Source organism: Cynocephalus volans, chromosome X (assembly GCF_027409185.1).
Source record: "Cynocephalus volans isolate mCynVol1 chromosome X, mCynVol1.pri, whole genome shotgun sequence".
Classification (NCBI taxonomy): domain Eukaryota; kingdom Metazoa; phylum Chordata; class Mammalia; order Dermoptera; family Cynocephalidae; genus Cynocephalus; species Cynocephalus volans.
The window spans coordinates 2,195,151-2,214,571 of record NC_084478.1 but is presented as its reverse complement, the minus strand read 5'-3'; the positions used below and the strand labels follow the sequence as shown (position 1 = coordinate 2,214,571).

Below are 19,421 nucleotides of genomic sequence, written 5' to 3'. Positions count from 1 at the left end.
AATGCAGACAGTAGCTGGATTCAGAGAGGTATCTGGATGCAGCAAGTATCTGGATGTGGGGGTACCTGGTTGGAGGGGAGTATCTGCACGGAGAGGAGTATCTGGGTGTCAAGGAGTGCCCGTCCCCACGTGGCAGGATGGGTGAAAGAAAAGGACACTGAAATATATACCATAAAGTCCCCGAAAAGGGAACCTGGAATCCATCTCACTAAGTTCCACAACCTGCTTTAAAATCCACCCCATGGCAAAACATTTATGTAAGGAAAGTAGTTGGTTTCTAATTCCTTTTTATTAGTCTGGTATGAAAAAAATATATATATCCTCCCAAATGAAGAAAACATTGACAAAACCAATTGCAAGTCTTACCTCACATTATAAAAATGGTCAATGCCTCTAGGGACGTTCCAGACGTGCTCAAGTACACGTAATTCATGAAGGCCCAGAGTTCCGGGTCGGGGTACTTTGGTGGGGTTGATAATTGAATAGAGGGACGTGGTAATGGTCAGCCTTTCACATCACACAGGAAATCCCCAAGGGCCTCGGAGAGGGCACAGCCCAAGTCCCCACTTGGATGTAAAACTTGTTGTTAGTAAAAACATCATCCGCCCAGCACGGCAACAGGTAAAGCACATCTCAAGGTGGAAACAGAGAGTCCAACATGAATGAAAACTAAGGCAGGCACGGGAAGGCTCCACTCCCTGAGCCAGTGTCTCTGTCCTCATGCAGGTGTTTTCAGGAGAGGAGCTTCAGGCAGGTGTCACAAGCCTCCTTCGAACGTCTGCATTGTCACGAAGTTCTTCTATTTCTCTAAAAGAGTGCGCTGAACTGTGAACAGCAGAGAGAAAAAGAACCTTATTCCCAATCCCCCCAACACAGTCGTGCACATGGCTTCTCAAATTATCTTATGTATAATATACCGAATTTCAGAATAATTTTCTAAATCAGGGTATGTGATTTTTATTAATTTACAACCCTGTGCGGCTGAGATTTTCTAGTCCGTTCATTTAGGTGTTAGGAGTTTATTTGGCATGTCATTCTTGAAACTATGTTGGAGTGAGTAGATGGGATTTGGACAAGAAAATTAATAATAATGGGATTTTCCTTCAGAATAAGCTGATTGAAAAAGCTGGAAAAGCCAAGTTCTCGACAGGACAAAGGCCCACACATAAACAGCAACGTGTTGGCCCGTAAAGCTGGACGTCCTCAAGAGGCACATTTGGCAGAAGAAATCTCCCCTGCTGCTTGAGGACAATAGCTCATTTTGAACATCTTTCCCTGATTTGTACATTTAGTAAACTAGGCACTAACATTCTAGAACTCTCTATATTTTTAGAATTCTAATTATTTTAAAATTTCTTAAAAACTCATCTCAGTTGGGTCGGTGTCCTGTTAAAATAAATGCTGCCTCTCTTAGAGTCCAGCATATGCATAAATAAAACAAAAAAAGAAAGAAACGCATACACAACAGATATCAGAGGGTAGCTCAAAGAGTTGTGGAAAGATCTGTATAAATCTTTCAGTTCAATTTTTCCATGAACATTCTGAAGTGTCCTCGCATATACACACACAATTTTTTTTTCCAGCCATTTTCGAAAGTGGCCTTGACTTTATCTCTGAGACATTTCCTTCATTTAACCAGTCTGTGCTTGTGGCCAGAGTCTCCACCTGGTCAGAAGGACTTTTTAAAAAGTGATGGCAAAATGTGACAAAATGTTGTATTTTGGGAAGATGTACTTTTAATCCTGGAAACATACCAGGAAGTTGTTGACTTTCAAATGCACCAACTGGGCACCACTTGGAAAATCATCTTAATCCATATTTATTTATTTAGTTGTTTTTTTTTTTTTCAAATTAAATTTGTGGATTTTACCAGAAGTTTTGTATTTCACAAAAAGGGAGTGATATCATTTTGCTTTACTTGGCACCAGTATGATCTGTCTATACATGAAGTTTCGTGTTCAATGCTCAGCACACCCTTTAAACAGATAAACTAGAATCAGGTCTGGAAAAAGAAGACAACATTCTGAAATAATCTGATAATAACGAAACCCGTCAGTATTGAGTACTGACTTGCAACAGATACTTTATCAATTTTATTCATTCCTCCCAAAACTTTTATAAAGCAGGTATTACTTTCTCCATTTAAAGAGAGAGAAAGTGAGGTCTCCAAGAGGTAAATATGTTTTTATCCGGTTTTACTCATTGGTAACTTGCGCAGTAGTGCTTAGCCAGGAAGCAGAAAAGACAGTGTTTGGGGCCAAGGAGACCCCAGGAATCTTAGTGTAAAAACCACACCCTCACAGGTGGAGTTAATCCATATGCAGTTCAAGTGAGGCTTAAGCATCATTAAATCTTACCCAAAGCCTCAAGCTCCAGGGAGGTGACACGTCATCTCCCAAATGAATCTCCCCCATAGAGGAACACACAACCAATACCACAAAACCGAACTTGAGCATGTGGGCAGGAGGGTATTGTAGCTGGAGAAACTAAAACTGATACACCCTCCCCGTGGTACCAACCTTCCCCGTCCCTTCTTACCAGGTGGCTCCGCGTTGGTGTTGCGGGTGTTTTCCATGTCGACTTCACCTTGTTCTGCTAAAACGAAAAACAAAACACCCACAGAGGCTCAGTACAACAGAAGAAAGCACTCCACGAAATGCACAAACATGCTTGGGAGCCTGCGTCGCAGGTGCAGGTGTTTCTCCAGTGAGAAGACTCAATTCTAAATCTCAAAACCCTGTTGGATCCCTGAATCAGGGTCTAACAGCCACTGCAACACTCGGAAGTGAGGACGTTGTTACAATGTTTCCATGTGCAGTGCACACCTAACAGCTACTGCAACACGCAGAAGTGAGGACGTTGTTACAATGTTTCCATGTGCAGTGCACACCTAACAGCCACTGCAATACTCAGAAGTGAGGACGTTGTTACAATGTTTCCATGTGCAGTGCACACCTAACAGCCACTGCAACACTCAGAAGTGAGGACGTTGTTACAATGTTTCCATGTGCAGTGCACACCTAACAGCCACTGCAACACGCAGAAGTGAGGACACTGTTACAATGTTTCCATGTGCAGTGCACACCTAACAGCCACTGCAACACGCAGAAGTGAGGACACTGTTACAATGTTTCCATGTGCAGTGCACACCTAACAGCCACTGCAACACGCAGAAGTGAGGACACTGTTACAATGTTTCCATGTGCAGTGCACACCTAACAGCCACTGCAACACTCAGAAATGAGGACGTTGTTACAATGTTTCCATGTGCAGTGCACACCTAACAGCCACTGCAACACTCAGAAGTGAGGACGTTGTTACAATGTTTCCATGTGCAGTGCACACCTAACAGCTACTGCAACACGCAGAAGTGAGGACGTTGTTACAATGTTTCCATGTGCAGTGCACACCTAACAGCCACTGCAATACTCAGAAGTGAGGACGTTGTTACAATGTTTCCATGTGCAGTGCACACCTAACAGCCACTGCAACACTCAGAAGTGAGGACGTTGTTACAATGTTTCCATGTGCAGTGCACACCTAACAGCTACTGCAACACGCAGAAGTGAGGACGTTGTTACAATGTTTCCATGTGCAGTGCACACCTAACAGCCACTGCAATACTCAGAAGTGAGGACGTTGTTACAATGTTTCCATGTGCAGTGCACACCTAACAGCCACTGCAACACTCAGAAGTGAGGACGTTGTTACAATGTTTCCATGTGCAGTGCACACCTAACAGCCACTGCAACACTCAGAAGTGAGGATGTTGTTACAATGTTTCCAAGTGCAGTGCACAATGTTTCCATGCGTGGTGCACATAAACAGGGCCTTACCCGAGGGATCCAAACAGTTTTCTTTTGCTCTATATTAAGTTTTTTTTTTTCTCCCTCAACACTGCACATATAAGGCCCCTGCTTTAATAAGGATGCATGCATCTTTGTAAAGAACATCTTGACTTCTCTCTGTCCCCCAATCCCATCAAAAATAAGCATAGAGAACATCAAGAGATTAGTATCTTTTCAGCCCCTGGGAAAAGGGGACATTTTTTTTCTTTTTTTCCACCTTTTCATACCATTCTCCAGCTGAACCCAGTCCCCCTGCCCTCCGTACCCACCTTCCCCAGAATGCAGAGGGATCAGACCACCAAGGGGCACTGTGCTCACTGGGGGGCATGAGAGCTGATCAGCCTCATGTGGCCGGGCTTGCTTGTTCCTCCTGCACTTTGCCCCAGTCTATCTTGTTTTTATTTCTAAATTTCCATTTAAAAATTTTTGAAACACATCTCAATGCCAATATTATCACCCCCTGCCTCAAATGTTCTCAGTTTAGCTTCTCTTCTGACATACGGCAACAGAATTCAAGATGCATTAAGCGATTCACAGATAAAATATATTTATTTCTTTACTGCATCGTTGGGAGGAACACACAAGCCACACGCTTCAGCACAGAACGTACTCGTACAGTTTCATCATATCCATGGCAATGCATGTCCTGCTCACAAACTTTAATATTGGTAAAACTGTGCCCTCTGTGGTTAAAATATCTTCTAGAAGAAACATGTACACTACAGCAGCATAACTTTTAATAATGTTAAACAGAAAAATGCATCACAATTTGTATTAAAGGAATTTAGTGACCATAACCACCCTCTTGCAGTCACTAAAGGACACTCACACAAAGAAGCCAACATTCGAAGAGTAAACAAAAAAAGAAAGAAAAAAAGAAAAACACCCAAAAAGGAGAGTTCAAGGAGATTGGTGAAAAAGTTTACCCCAAATGCCATTTGTTTTCCTAGCAGGGGAGGTGCTAGGTTGTCACTATGAGTTAAATGTGTACCCCCCAAATCATGTATTGAGTACTTGATTTCCATGTAACAGTGATGAAGGTGGGAAGTCCAGTCACGGAATTTGAAAGGTGGGGACTTTGAGAGGTGATTAGATTGTGAGGACTGTGTCCTGGTGAATGAATGGATCCATTCCTGGAGTAATGGGCACAGTTTTGATGGCTTTATAAGGAGAGCCAGTGAGCAGGTTAGTTCTCTCTTGCTCAGCTGATCCTCACCATGTGACAGACACCCTGTATCTCTGCAGTCACCACCGAGAACAAAGCCCTTACCAGATGTGTTTCCTGGACCTTGGACTTCCCCACCTCCAAACTATGGGAAATAAATTTTATTTCTTTATAAACTATCCAGTTTGAGGTGTTCCATTATAAGCAACAGAATCGGACTAATACATCACCACAGGCACATTTTACGGCAAACTGTCATGACGTGAAAGTCTAAATTTGCAATCATTTCAAGAGGCACATACAAAATATCAAAAACAAAAATTTAAAAAAAAAAAAAAAGACAAAGGGCAAAAGACAAAAATGCTTCTGGGCCAAGGAACACTACGTAAAGTCTGGCTACTTTTAAAGAAGAAGAAAACAGCCCATTGGAAACAGTAAACAATCACAAGGACATCCCCTGTTTGGGGCAAAAGTCCCAACATCGCAGCTCGTCAGGAGGAGAGCACATTCTAGGAGATGCTCATCGCCCCATCTGCATCAAACTTCCCCTCTCAACTTAAAAGAACACGCACTCTGCATCTCCAAAATCAACTGGAAACCCCTCACGGTGCTTTGCTTTTACACTGGCAACCATCTGTAGTTATCTAAGCAATGAGACAGAACAATAAGGCTATACCACACTCGAGGCCAATCTTTACCCCATGCCTGGTGGGGACCACTGACCAGCAAGAGCTGATCTGTAAGCCACCATGAGGCCTGACATTTTGGAGCACCCAGAGATTCTATTTCAGATTTAGTCCTGCATTGATTGGGGGACACGCTTCATTGGATCTGAACTGAGAAACCTGGGGACACATCTTTCAAAGAGCGGTATAGGTGACCCCCATGGAAAGGAGATCAGGCCCACAGGGGCAAAGTTTAAAGCCCAACAGTAGAGCAAGCCCTGACCAAATCACCCTTAAACCACCGATCCCAACCCAGATTTCAGGACTCCACGGCAAGGAGGTTGTGGGTGAGCTCTGCAAGAGGTCGAAATGAGAGATGCATTTTTAACACCCAAGAATGAGATGGTGGAATTTGCAAAGGGAAGGAAAATCCAGCTGTGATTTCCATGTTTCAGGGATACAAAAAGACACAAGAGGAACCACACAGAGACTCAATGCTCAGGTGCACAGTAGGGCTGACCATGTACCAATTCTCAACAGACCTTAAAACATTAAGATCATGATGAGGTTTTTAGGTTATTCCGAAACATGTGTTCATTTGTTTGATCTCCGGGGAACTGAGAGGTTCACGTATTAGGAAGAACAGATTGGAGAAAGAGTTAGGAACTGCTTCTTGGGAAAAGGAAGAAATGAATCTTTAAAATTCAAGGGCTAAGAAAGCAGGGGGCAAAGACCAATCCATCCGTGGCATAAAAGGTCAAATCTGAATGACCCAATGGACACCACAGGGAAGAGGGTGGCCAGCCTCTGACCACCGGCTTGTCCCATTGGCAAGGATGGACTTGGAGGGAATGAACCTCATTTGTAGGTAGAAGTTGCCAACCCCATTTCTTTCTGTTGATTTACGTTTAAAAACAGTCTGTGTTTCTCTTCAGTTTCGGAAGCCACCTGTGCAATAATATAATATAATAGACGACTATAATTTAATATAATGAGCTTCTGGACATCAAGAAGGGTAAAACCACAGAATTCAAGGGATAAAATGTCCCACGTGAGAATCACATCATCGTGGTAATTTTCTAGTGGGAGACAGGAGAACAGCAGGTGTAAAGATTGGCTTTCGACCGCATCTTAGGAGATAAGCAATTATCGGTTGGGATGCTGTCACGGCTGTGACAGAGTTCTCTGTTGTCACTACATCTTTGACTCACCTGAAATGGAAGATTGAAAGGAATAAAATAACAAAGTAGACTTGTGATAGGTCTGGCTCAGGTGTGTGCTGGGGTCCCAGGCGGCAGAGGGAGGTGGTGTTAGTAAGATGGGCACAAAAGCTCACAGGAAACGTGGTAGAGGCTGACAGGGCATCATATAGCAAGAAGTGAGAATCGGAAGTGGAAGCCAAAATTAAGAAGAGGAGGTAAAGATGCAGGGAGGGAGAAAGGTGAACCAATAGTTTCATCAAAGCTTCAAGAAACCAGCCATCAGCCAAGAACCCTGGTAAACTGCTGGCAGATGGGCCCCAGAGCTGCGAGGAGCTCTGCACAGAGAGGCAGCGTCCTTAAAACCAAGTAGCAACAGCCAAAAGCCAGGATCCGTGGGAACATGCAAAGCTCCATGTGGTAAGTGGCCTTGACCCGGTTCCTTGCAGCCAACACACCCAAACGCAGACCAAAGACACAGACCGTGAGCACATGGCAGAAACAGCTGAAATAAGCCCCCTCCTATCACATGGACAGATACTGGGTAAAGCTCCCTCAACTACAAATTCAAATCTGTAGAAATAAAGGACAGAGCATTGGAATTCCCTGGGCCGTGGATGTTTACAGACGTTAACTCAAAACATCAAATTTAGATCAAGATGGACAGTATTTGACCAATGTCTCTCTTCACTGGGAAGACGCACCTGCTTGCACACACTTGCCTCAGGCTAATTTGGATGCCAATTTCACACACACAACCAATTTCAATGCAATGACTTGTTCCCCCCAAAGGCAGCCTCTCGCTCTTGCAGAAAAATGGCTTCCCCAAACTATGCGTGATTTCTTCAAGGACTGTATGAAATCTTCAAGCTCACCTGAAAATCATCATCCCAGAAACCAAACCCATAGAACAATCCTGCACAGATTCTAAGGGCCTCTAACATCTTCATGTGCCCAATACACTGATTGTACACTTCAAGTCTATCTCTGTTGTTAAAACCGTGCCATTGAGACGGGTGTTAAACTCATTTTAGGAAACAGGTCTAGAAACAGAAACGTGCATGAACGTAGCCTGAAAGCCACTCATGCTTTTGAGTTAGGTTCTCGGTGTTGCTACGTGAATAGAACGTCGTTTAATTTCCACGCTCATGCTGAGCATTTATTTTACAGCCAGAGACAAAAGCGCCTGATTACTGAAATCAGAAGCTCCAGCTTGCTTCCCTCATTATAATTTGCTTATTTTATTTTATCATTTTAGTTGATTTTTTGCTTTGTGCATTTACAGAAGGTCAAGATCTTGAAGCTGGTAACACCCAGAAAGCAAACCAAGATTTAAAGTTGTACCTTGTGTTAATTTGGCTTCGGAATAATAAAAGACTGCAGAAAATATTAAGAAAAATGAGACTTGCCTCTGAATAGCAAAAGTTGAATCCTGGACTGCCCCTGAGCCAGTTCTTCAGAAAGGAGGCTTTCATTTTTGGAAATTGTAAGAAAACTACTCCTACCCGATAGGTGAGAGCCTTCCTTCCTACAGCAAATGGAGAGGATGCTTCCCCCAAAGACCAACACCCAGGGGTGGGATGGGATGGACTGAGAAAAAAAAAATTGGTTTTGCCTTTTCCCATCTCTGTTTCCAAATTTTCGACAAAGACAAATCTATTAAGACTCTGGGGTTTTCCCCAAAGTCGTATGCCTTGGATATGTGTATACACCATACATAAGGCACCACAAGATCCCAAAGGTTCATAAATCCCACACACAAAGGAAAAGAAATGCTTTGCAACTACAGAATCCAATTTGGGTTGAGCTAAAGATTTTCAGAATTTCAAAAAAAAAAAAAAATCTATTCTCTTGTGTGGATTATTCTCTAGTAAACTTGAGCAATTTACTCTTTTCCTGGCTTAACGGTGTATTCTGAGTTGAACAGCTTCAGAGAAAAAAAAAGTTAATAATTGGAAAGGAAATACACATTCACTTCCATTGAGTCCTTACTAATTTAACCTCTGAACTGTTTCTAGGAGAAGCAAGAGAGGGAAAAAAATGATGTCTTATTTTGGTTTTCACCCTTGGTTCTTCTAATCATAAGTTTTTTTTATACGCATCTTCCTGAATGAGTCACCTATTTTTTTTTTTTTCTTTTTATTGAAACATAATTGATGGTACATATCCATGGGGTGCAGCGCTCAATATCAATACCTGTGTGCAATATGTGATGCTCAAATCAAGATAATTAGTACATTTAACATTACACAATGTAACCATTTTTCAGGTCATCTATTTGGGCACGACTCATTGCTGATGACAGCAAGAAGAGGGGTATACACACCAGCAGCTTATTTTAGGTCTCTGGATCCAGCTACGTAGGACTCTTACTTCCAGGCTATAAATAATCCTTGTGGATATAAATATTTGGAATGGGGGAAAATTCAGAGTATACTCCATCCCTATGGTCTAATGTTGTCTCCACCAACATCTACTTAAATCTTCAGGGCATCTCCCTAGAATCCCCAGGAAGCCCAGCATTGGGCATAGGATTCAACAACCAAGAATGCATAAGGTCTTAAGATCCTATGTGGGCTGAGAAGTTCAGACTTCCGGTGGCTTGGGAAATCTCAAGAGGCTCCTCCAGGGAGATGAGGGCATGCAGAGTTGTGGGATCCCTACAAACCACACCAGAGCCCAGTTCTGACTAGTCATACCAGAGTGAGCAAGACCTAAATAGAACCATCCAGAGATGTGTGAACTTTAGCTGTGTTCAAAACAACAGAACTTACTGACTTCACAGCAAATCCTAAATAACTGAGGGACTTTGGTGGTAAGGGGTGGCATTTCTCAAATTCCCCTTTACACTTTAAATCCCATCCAAGAGCCCTCTTGGATTCCCAGATGCCTTTTGGTATTCTGTGCTAGCAGGAAGGGAATTGGACATGCTGTGTTTTTATCTTAATTTCCCCTGGGTGCAGAAAACAACATGGTGGCCTCCCACCAAGACTCTTGTCCTATGACCAAGGAAGGGGATGGTGACTGTCAGTAACAATGAAGAAATCACAAGAGCTCCCTTGGGTCAAATGTGTCCCCTGAAAGTTCATGTGTTGGAAACTTGACCCCCATTGTAACAATGTTAAGAGGGTGGGAAATCCAATCATGGTATTTGAGAGGTGTGGCCTTTGAGAAGTGATTAGATTGTGAGGACTGTGCCCTTGTGAATGGATTGATCCATTCATGGAGTCATGCGTGTGGTTCTGATGGCTTTAAAAGGAGAGCGAGTGAGCAGTTCAGCTCTCTCTTGCTCAACCCATTCTCACCATGGGACACCCTGGTCTCTGTAGAAGACCTCACCAGATGTGTTCCCTGGACCTTGGACCTGCAGCCTCTGAAACTGTAATAAATAAATTCACCTTCTTTATAAATGACCCAGTTTCAGGTATTCTGTCATAAGCAACGGAACCAGGTTATTACAAGAGCTAGCATTTCTCCAACACTTCCTCTCGGCCAGCAAATGCATCAAGGCTTTCATGCACAACTGTCTTTCATCCTCACATAAATTCTGCAGTGTAGATTCCCTCCTTCCCCCACTTTATAGATGTGGAACCTACGCACGGAGCAGTTAGTAACTTGCAAAAGTTTACACAACCAAACACAGAGCAGAGCAGCGCTGGGGTCAACCCTAAAAGGGTTGATTCCAGAATTTTAGCAAGTGTACAAATGAGCGATCAGTCAACAGACATGTGTTTCCTGCCAGCCTGAGTTTTGCTTTTGTTTTTCAGAGCAAGCACAGTTTTCTAGTAAGCAATGAACAGAGGAGAGGCACCCACAATGAAAAACTTACCGTTTTCTTTGAAACAAAACTTCTTTTTCTGGTAAGCAATAAAGCTAGAAATGGCTCCAGCCACGGCAACCACGATGGCCCCCACAATCCCTGGAATCACACCCGGGGCTTCACCTATGAGCAAAACCACAAGATAACGTGACTGGAGACATGCGAATGAGTGAAAAGACCACATAGGGCAGGCGGCTGGCAGATTTGAGGTCACCATGGTTGTTGATTAATCTTCAGGGACAGCCCAGGTGAAACAGCATGAGGGACAGGGGCTGAGTACAGAGACATGGGGCCAGTGGAGGCACCACTGGGGAAGGACCCCCGCTCCTAAGCCTTGCATTTGTTCCAAACACAGCCTCAAATCCTTTCGCACAGTGGGAAAGACCAGCCACCTGGCATTCCCAGATGGAATCCCCAGAAGTCACATTTAAAAATGGAATCAATTTTACCTTGCAGACCATTCTTAACCCAATCACTGGCTTCCAGTGAGATGACAGATCCTGTCCCCTCCCCATCCAGGGGACCAAGACAGGAGTCCTTCTCTTCAGCCTTTGTTCTTAGCTCAGCAGGTGGACAAAACCTGCAGCCATGTGAACCAAGGAAGGATGGCATTCCTTTGTCATTCCCTGGGGTATCCCTGCAATGGAGCAGCAGCCCAAGGAGCAGAGAGGGTTTAAGAAGTCTTGGGTATCTCTCTGGCCTGGTTGACCTCAGCCCTGGGACCTTCTATGCCCATTTCTGAGAGACAAAGCAAGGTAAGTCAAGGCACCTTGCCCGAGACATGGAGCTGAGAGAGACAGACCTGGAGCTCAGTCTGGGTGTGCCTAGTGCTGGGACACACCCCACCACTGCCTCCGAGGCTCTTGGTGAACCAGGGAAGACACTTAGGGCTATCAAGGAGACAGTCTTGCACAGCACTTGAAGAGCTGATGTCAGCAGGTGCAGCTCTGAAGTGAGCAGAGTGACATCATTTCAGCTGACATCGATTGACCGAGCACCCAAGATTTGCTAAGCAGAGACCTGGGTCGTGGGTGGTGCAGAAGTTAGCAGACAGGCAAAGACCCCTGTGGATGGGAATTTCTAGCATTGATGAGCAGGGGGCTGGTCAAAGAAGGAGGTGGTCTCTCTGCTTTGGTTTAGGGACATCCTCTAGAATAAGGTGGCATCATGTTATAGGGAAATCCACAGAGAGGGCAAGCCAGGTGGGGGAGCAGACATGCAAAAGCTGGAAGGTGGGACCACGTGGGGCACTGGAGAATCATGCCAAGGTTGGAGCTGGGGCATGCACAGGAGGTTGGCTGGGGTGTTATCAGAGAGGAACAAGAGAGGGAAGATGGAGACACAGGCATCCCCTGGTGCCCTAGGGACACAGAACAGGCTCTGGGTCTTTAACCTGAATGAACCCAGCCATGTGTCCATCACAAGGCAAAAAAGAGACAAAGATCCAAAGTGCTGCAGAGAGTGAGCGCGTTGGTGGTATAGTGGTGAGCATAGCTGCCTTCCAAAGTGCTGCAGAGACCCATAGTGACCCCTCTTTTTTGTCTATACCTGAAAATCTCCTATTCATCCCTTTAAGACCCTTAGAAAATACCGCCTCCTCCAGGAAGCCCTCCATCATTGCTCCCCAGACGGCCTGAAACTTTTCCTCGCTGGCGTTTCCCAAAGCCATTTGTACGTGCAAAGGGATAAAGACCCCACATGCTACAGAGACCCACAGTGAGGGGGACAGCCTGGAATTTTTGTAAGTAAGGTTTTAAGACACCTGCAAATAATTCATCTGGACTGTCCTAAATGTTTAAAGAGAAAACACAACCGTCAATGATGCAAAGCTCAGCAGCACATGACATGGGGGTTAGGACATGGAGAGAACGGGTTGACAAGTCCCAAGGGTCAGGTAAAGACTCCCAGGTAATTTACAGGACACAGATGATGTGGTCGTGGAATCGAATCCCACCGTTTTCAACGACTGGATGCTTGAAAGCTTCTATTGAGTAAGATGAAAAGGAAACCCTCCCTCTCGTCTCTGTATCTCTGCTGTAATGATGCGGTTTGCAGTTATAGGTGCTTTCTTCATCAGAAAACATGGGATCTATTCCATGTTGATAAACATCAAAGGCCAACTGCCAAAACCACAGAGCCACACAAAATCCATGCACGGTTGCCTTTATTCTGTGACAACCTCCTCTGGTGGAAAATGAAGAGATTCACAGTTCTGACTACTGTATGTGAGCTTTAGAGGATTTTCTCCAGATGGAACCGTTTCAGAATCCCACGAGGGGGAACAGCAAATAATTTTCTGTGTTTCAGCAAAAACACTGGCCCTAACCATTGGCTGGGGGTTCACCCTATTAATGTTTAATATATGCAAAGCAGAAGGGTCTTCAAGCTTAAGTACCACACCCCAGCCCACCCTGATAAAGTGATGGGTTAGACATTAACCACTGATAAGGCCAGGAAGGATGGCCCGATATAAATGTACTGGACACGTATTTTCCCAGGGCGTTTCCTTTTAAACAACCTTACCATCTTAGGTGAGGGCTATGAACAAATTACTACCTCTTAAAATCCAAGGACTGGATCCTTAACAATAATAAATGGACTCGTAGAAAACAAGGGGGGCAGGAGATAATTGCTTTTCTTTCTCCATAAACATTCATGACACATTTTAAAAATCCACATTTGGGCATTGATGGAAACAGAGAATCGATGTCAAAATCTTTGTGGAAATAAATACCTCCTTTGCCAAAGAAGTTGCTTAAAACCAGAGATTTTGCTACAAGTAAAGCAAATTTTAGGAAAAGGATGTAATAAAATAGGCAATTTCTGTCGCCCCTGCCTCCTTCTCCATCTTTCCTTCCTTTTTCTGTCTTCCATGTCTCCTGCCAACATTGCAAACGCTATGTCAGATCACCACAGTCCCATCTTTTCTCGACAACATATACGAGAGACAAAAGGAGAGATGCCAGAAACGAGGTGCACGAACCTTCCTCCCCATCCTTCCTGGGTCTTCTGTCATCATCTCCTGCAAGGCAAAGACAAAGTTTGGGAAGATTTGGGGTAAAAGACACATTTACAGCAGAGATCAACTTCCTGTGGCCTGACATAATAAAAGTGCCTTAACAGAATGACCAGAGGTAAGGTCATTTAACATCAGGGGGTCCTTTTCCATGATTTAAGGGGGATATCCCTGCTCAGTTGCGTTCACATTCATGCAAAAAACAAGCTCAGATCCCAGCAGCAACCAGCCCTCCCACAGTAGGTTCCAGGAGACCCAGCCAGTCCTGGAGGTGCCTCATGAAGTCTGTCTCCTCTCACTGGAATCCCAGCCAGGATCCTGCAGCCCCCCTGAGACCAGCCCACAGCTACAGAGTGATCCAAGACACACACATTCCTGCCAACTTCTGGCTTTGCCATAATCTACCAGTCTGCTGAGAGTGGGCAGTGGCAGCAGCTCAAGTAACCCTTCAGCTCTGGGTGTGTTCTTCACACTGTCCCCCAAAATAAGTGATGCAGGTGCACACCCCCTTTATTGTTTTTTTTCACACTGAACACACACACACACACACACACAAACACACACACGTGTATGATTTCAAAGCGATGCTTGTATAATTATGGAAGATTTCTGCACAACCCAAGACAGTAATTCACCCAGCAAGCTATAAATTTGTGAGAGTCTTTACTATGTTCACATAATGTCAGTTTCTGTGAATCACTGTGCCAGGTCCACATAGGCCTTGCTTGTTACACAGCTACAGAGATAGGGTACTGCCTGTTACACTCTATGGGATGCATGTTACATAGCTGCAGAGCTAGAATACTGCCTGTTACACTCTATGGAGTGCATGTTACACAGCTACAGAGCTGGGATACTGCCTGTTACACTCAATGGGGTGCACATTACACAGCTACAGAGCTGGGGTACTGTCTGTTACACCCTGTGGGATGCATGTTACCTAACTATAGAGCTAGGATACTGCCTGTTACACTCTATGGGAGGCATGTTACATAGCTGCAGAGCTAGAATACTGCCTGTTACACTCTCTGGGACGCATGTTACACAGCTACAGAGCTGGGATACTGCCTGTTACACTCAATGGGGTGCACATTACACAGCTACAGAGCTGGGGTACTGTCTGTTACACCCTGTGGGATGCATGTTACATAACTATAGAGCTAGGATACTGCCTGTTACACTCTATGGGATGCATGTTACACAGCTATAGAGCTAGAATACTGCCTGTTACACTCTCTGGGACGCATGTTACACAGCTATAGAGCTAGGATACTGCCTCTTACATTCTATGGCAGTGTATGTCACACATACAAAACTATTTTATAATATACTAAAAGTATATATATTATTTATAAATAATTCTAAGTATACATATATAAATATAGGATCTATAAATACACATAAATATATGATAAATAATATACATTTTATATAATAAAACTATAATTCATTATATTTATTTACAGCATATATTATATATATAATATATGCATGTTTATTTGTATAAAAATAATACTTAAATACTTCTTTTGCCTATCATCTGACCTAAGATTATAAAGAGGGGGTAGAAAATCCACTTTTCCATTGTAACACTGCCAGTTAGGGCCCTGGGGACAAGTTACATCACTTCATTCTTTGGTTTTCAATTTCCACATTCACCAAATAATATGAAACGACATAGTAATAAAAAAACATTAGTGACACTTGATATTTACAGATGAAAATATGTCACTGGATGAATTAGAGGATGACTGAGAGCTGCCTGCTAGGCGGGCAGGTCTGTATTCCATGAGAGAGAAAATAAGCTCCCTGAGCCTTTCACTTGGCTCCCAGGGACCCAGGATCTACAGGGCAGGTGTTACTGTCCACAGCCTGGATGCACCTGCCAACAGTACAGCTCCCAAAGAGATTTCCAAACATTCGACCATGACTCTACTGAGGCCCAAGACTTTAGACCCTGCTGTCAGTCGGCAGAACAGGTGGCCTTTATGGGATGGAAGAAGGAAACAGACAGAAGGAGTCCCTACCTCCTCCATCTGGAATCCCATCAGCGAGATCCGCATCTGAAATGCCCCCTAGGAAAGAAAAATAGTGTCATCTGCTATGTTGAAACTGTGGGGAGGGTTGTCACATCTTGGAGTGAAAGAAGAAAGGCCATTAGAATCAGAAGCAGATAAGGGGGGGGGGACCCAAAAGGCTACCACTTTACAGTCTTTCAAATATATACTTAAAGTTAGTTCCCATTCTATTTCAAAACTCCTAAAGTTAGTTTTTGATGAATACAAATAAAAATCCTAGAGAGAATACTGTATGACCACCCGTGGACTCTGGGTTCAGCCTTAGTTTGGCCAACAGAATGTGAACAAATATGATACAAATATATATTTTAAAACAACCTCTGTTAGGGTTCGCACTCTTGTCCCATGACAATGGACTGACAATAGGCTAGTGGACAGATGTAAATGATGTTTACTGAAGAGTCCAGTCCTCCCAGCAGAAAGCCTGTGCATGCAACCCAACCCCAGAAGAACCACCAGTTGACTAAAGACAGGTGAAAGAGCTAAGATCAGCTGAGCTGGCTCAAACTCATGAGAAGTAACAATGTATTTTTTTTAATATTAAGCCCCTTTATGTTGCAATAGTTTGTCAAGCAACAGTAGCTAGCTGATACACATCAGATTTAATCCATCAGTTGAATAAAACCTACCACGACTAAGTAGGGTTTACTCCATGAATGCAAGGATGTATTTTATATAAAGATATCCTTCAGTGTAAACTATCACATTCATGAGCTGAAAGAAAAATAAATGTGAATGTCTGCATGAACGACCACATACAACTGATGAAACTTAATATTTATACCTGTTTAGGAAAAGAAAGTATACTAGAATAGAAAGGTAATCCTGGGGCTGGCTAGCTAGCTCAGCTGGTTAGTGCATGATGCTGATAACACCAAGGTCCAGGGTTTTATCCCTGTACTGGCCAGCCACCAAAAAACCAAAAAGCAAACAAACAACAACAACAAAACGATACTTCCTGAAATCTGAAATGAATGTATATCTTTTTAAAGAGGCAACTTGCTTTATTTTGTTTTATTTAAAGGTGAATCTCTTTGGGCTTTTGCCTTAAAGTCAGAAATGAGACGTGCCTGCTCTCATCAGTCATATTTAAAGTTGTCCTGGGGTTTCTAGCTAAGGAAATACAAGAAAAATACAAGTAAGTTGTGAAGAGAAAGTGTAAACATAAAAAAGGGTGGAGGTACTTAAAAAATGATTTGCAAATGATAGAACTGCCTTTTAGAAAAGCTAAGAAATGGTAATAAAAGAATTATTGTTTAATAAGAACTCATCATTAAGTGGATAGTTAGAAAAAGTAGACAGAAATCTTTACAGAAAAAAATAGGAGAATAATGGACATAAAAATATATTCAGAGAAACAAATAAAAATGGGGGGGGACGAATTATAAATACACTTAAATCATCAGGAAAAAGAGGCACATAGAAGAATTGAAGCCCCAGAAAAAAGCACAATTTTGTAAATGCATCAGCACTCCATACATCAATTGATAGTGGTAAACACTTCAAATGAACATAAAGAGGTTTTGTGTTTTTCTCAAGATGGAAGAGGGACAATAACAAAATGATTCTAAAGTTAAAAGGAAAAAAATAAATAGTCACAAAAAAAAAAAGTAAGGAAGCCATACAAATGAAAAGACCTCATGGATAAGAAACAAAGTCCTGCTTGTCAAAAAAAAAAAAAAAAAAAAAAAAAAAATATATATATATATATATATATATATGCTATTAAAATATTCAAAGGCAAAAATAAAGAGGGAAAATACTTTCATAATGAATGGGCTGGCAATAATGAATGTCTGCAAATAAACGGGGAAGGCTCACCCATCAGTAAGAAAATACCAGAACATAAAAATAAAGGGCAGAGCAACCAGTACACAAATAAAAATTATATGTGGCCAATCAATGTACTGTTTTGTTTTGTTTTTTAGCTTCAGAATTAAAGACATGAAACTTGAACAAGAGTGGTATATAACATTTTACACTCTTTGGCAAAGGTTTTCCAGGTGTTAATAACCAGTGCCGGAGATGGTGAGGAAAAGGGGACATTTGCACACACAGCTGGCTCAATTCTGAGCACAATTTTTAAAAACATGTCAAAGCTACAGAATGAGAGAAAATGCTTTCAAATGATACATCTGACAAGGGATTAATATCGAGAGTACGCAAGGAACTCAAACACCTTCACTGTAAAAAATAAACTAAAACAATCCAACTAAAAATGGGCAAAGGAGATGAATAGACACTTTTCAAAGGAAGACATACAGATGGCCAACAGGTACATGAAACAATGCTCAGCATTACTAGTCATCACAGAAATGCAAATCAAAACCACATCGAGATATCATGTCACGCCAGTTAGACTGGCCTTTATTAAAAAGACTGAGAATTACAAATGCTGGTAAGGATTTAGAGAAAGAAGAACCCTCCTGCACTGTTGGTGGGACTGTAAATTAGCACAGCCATTATGGAAAACAGTATGGAGGTTCCTCAAATAACTACAGACAGAACTGCCATACGATCCAGCAATCCCACTGCTGGGTGTATACCCAAAGGAACGGAAATTATTCATGCTGAAGGGACACCTGCACTCACACATTTATTGTAGTTCTACTTACAATAGCCAAGATATGGAACTACCCTACATGTCCATCATCTGATGAGTGGATAAGGAAACTGTGGTATATCTACACAATGGAATACTACTCAGCCATGAAAAAGAAGGAAATCCTGCCATTCACAGCAACATGGATGAGCTTGGAGAAAATTATGTTAAGTGAAATAAGCCAGGCACAGAAAGAGAAGAGGGAGGGAGGGAAGGAGGGAAGGAAGGAGGGAAGGAGGGAAGGAGGGAAGGAGGGAAGGAGGGAAGGAGGGAAGGAGGGAAGGAAGGAAGGAAGGAAGGAAGGCAGGCAGGCAGGCAGGCAGGCAGGAAGGCAGGCCACAATAACACATTGAACTCTCAGAAAGAGAAAAAAGACCTATAGTTACTGGAGGTGGGAAAGGGGGTAAGGGGTTAGAGAGTAATTGGGTGAAGGACACAAAGATTAAGTACGATTTGTAATGATGAACATGCTGATACTGATTTGATCATCACATACTGCACACAAATACTGATAGTCAAGTCTGTACCCCACAAATATGTATAATCAAAAGTAGACAATATTTTTTAGAAAATAAATACATAAAAATTTAAAAAATAAAAAATAAATGTCAAAAGCTATAAAAGACTTCGCACACATGAACCCAAACATTTTGCTTTCCAGAAATCTATTTTAAGGAATAATAATAATTTAAAAAACAGTGCATGAAGATGGCTTGAATTTGCTTTGTTTTTGTAATTCTAAAATATCAGAAGAAACGTAATAAGATTTTCAAAATTAGGAATTAGCTAAATGAGTTATAGTATGTAGTTAAATATGTAGTATATTGTAGTATATAATGGCCATTAAAAGCCATGTAATAAAAATCATCAGATGACATGAGAAAATGTTGATGGAATATTAATAAGCAAAAAATAATCTGACAGTATAAACAGAAGTCTGGCATTTTTATTTAAAATGTGCTTCATTTAAATTGATATATAAAATACCAGAGGAAATAACGATCCAATTGTCAACAGGATATAAACAG

At 42.4% G+C, this 19,421-nt stretch overlaps 1 protein-coding gene across 1 annotated transcript in view; it reads right to left on the bottom strand.

The window, feature by feature from the left end:
• Positions 1 to 270: 270 nt before the first annotated feature.
• The window catches only part of CD99 (CD99 molecule (Xg blood group)), a 44,205-nt gene continuing 25,054 nt past the window's right edge, over positions 271 to 19,421 (bottom strand). Inside the window, exons 9-13 of the mRNA XM_063083756.1 lie at positions 15,741 to 15,788; positions 13,681 to 13,719; positions 10,707 to 10,820; positions 2,539 to 2,595; positions 271 to 825 (exon numbers count right to left, since the gene is read on the bottom strand). Coding sequence (XP_062939826.1) covers positions 800 to 825; positions 2,539 to 2,595; positions 10,707 to 10,820; positions 13,681 to 13,719; positions 15,741 to 15,788 — 284 coding nt within the window. The 3' untranslated portion in view covers positions 271 to 799. The remainder of the gene's footprint in view (positions 826 to 2,538; positions 2,596 to 10,706; positions 10,821 to 13,680; positions 13,720 to 15,740; positions 15,789 to 19,421) is intronic.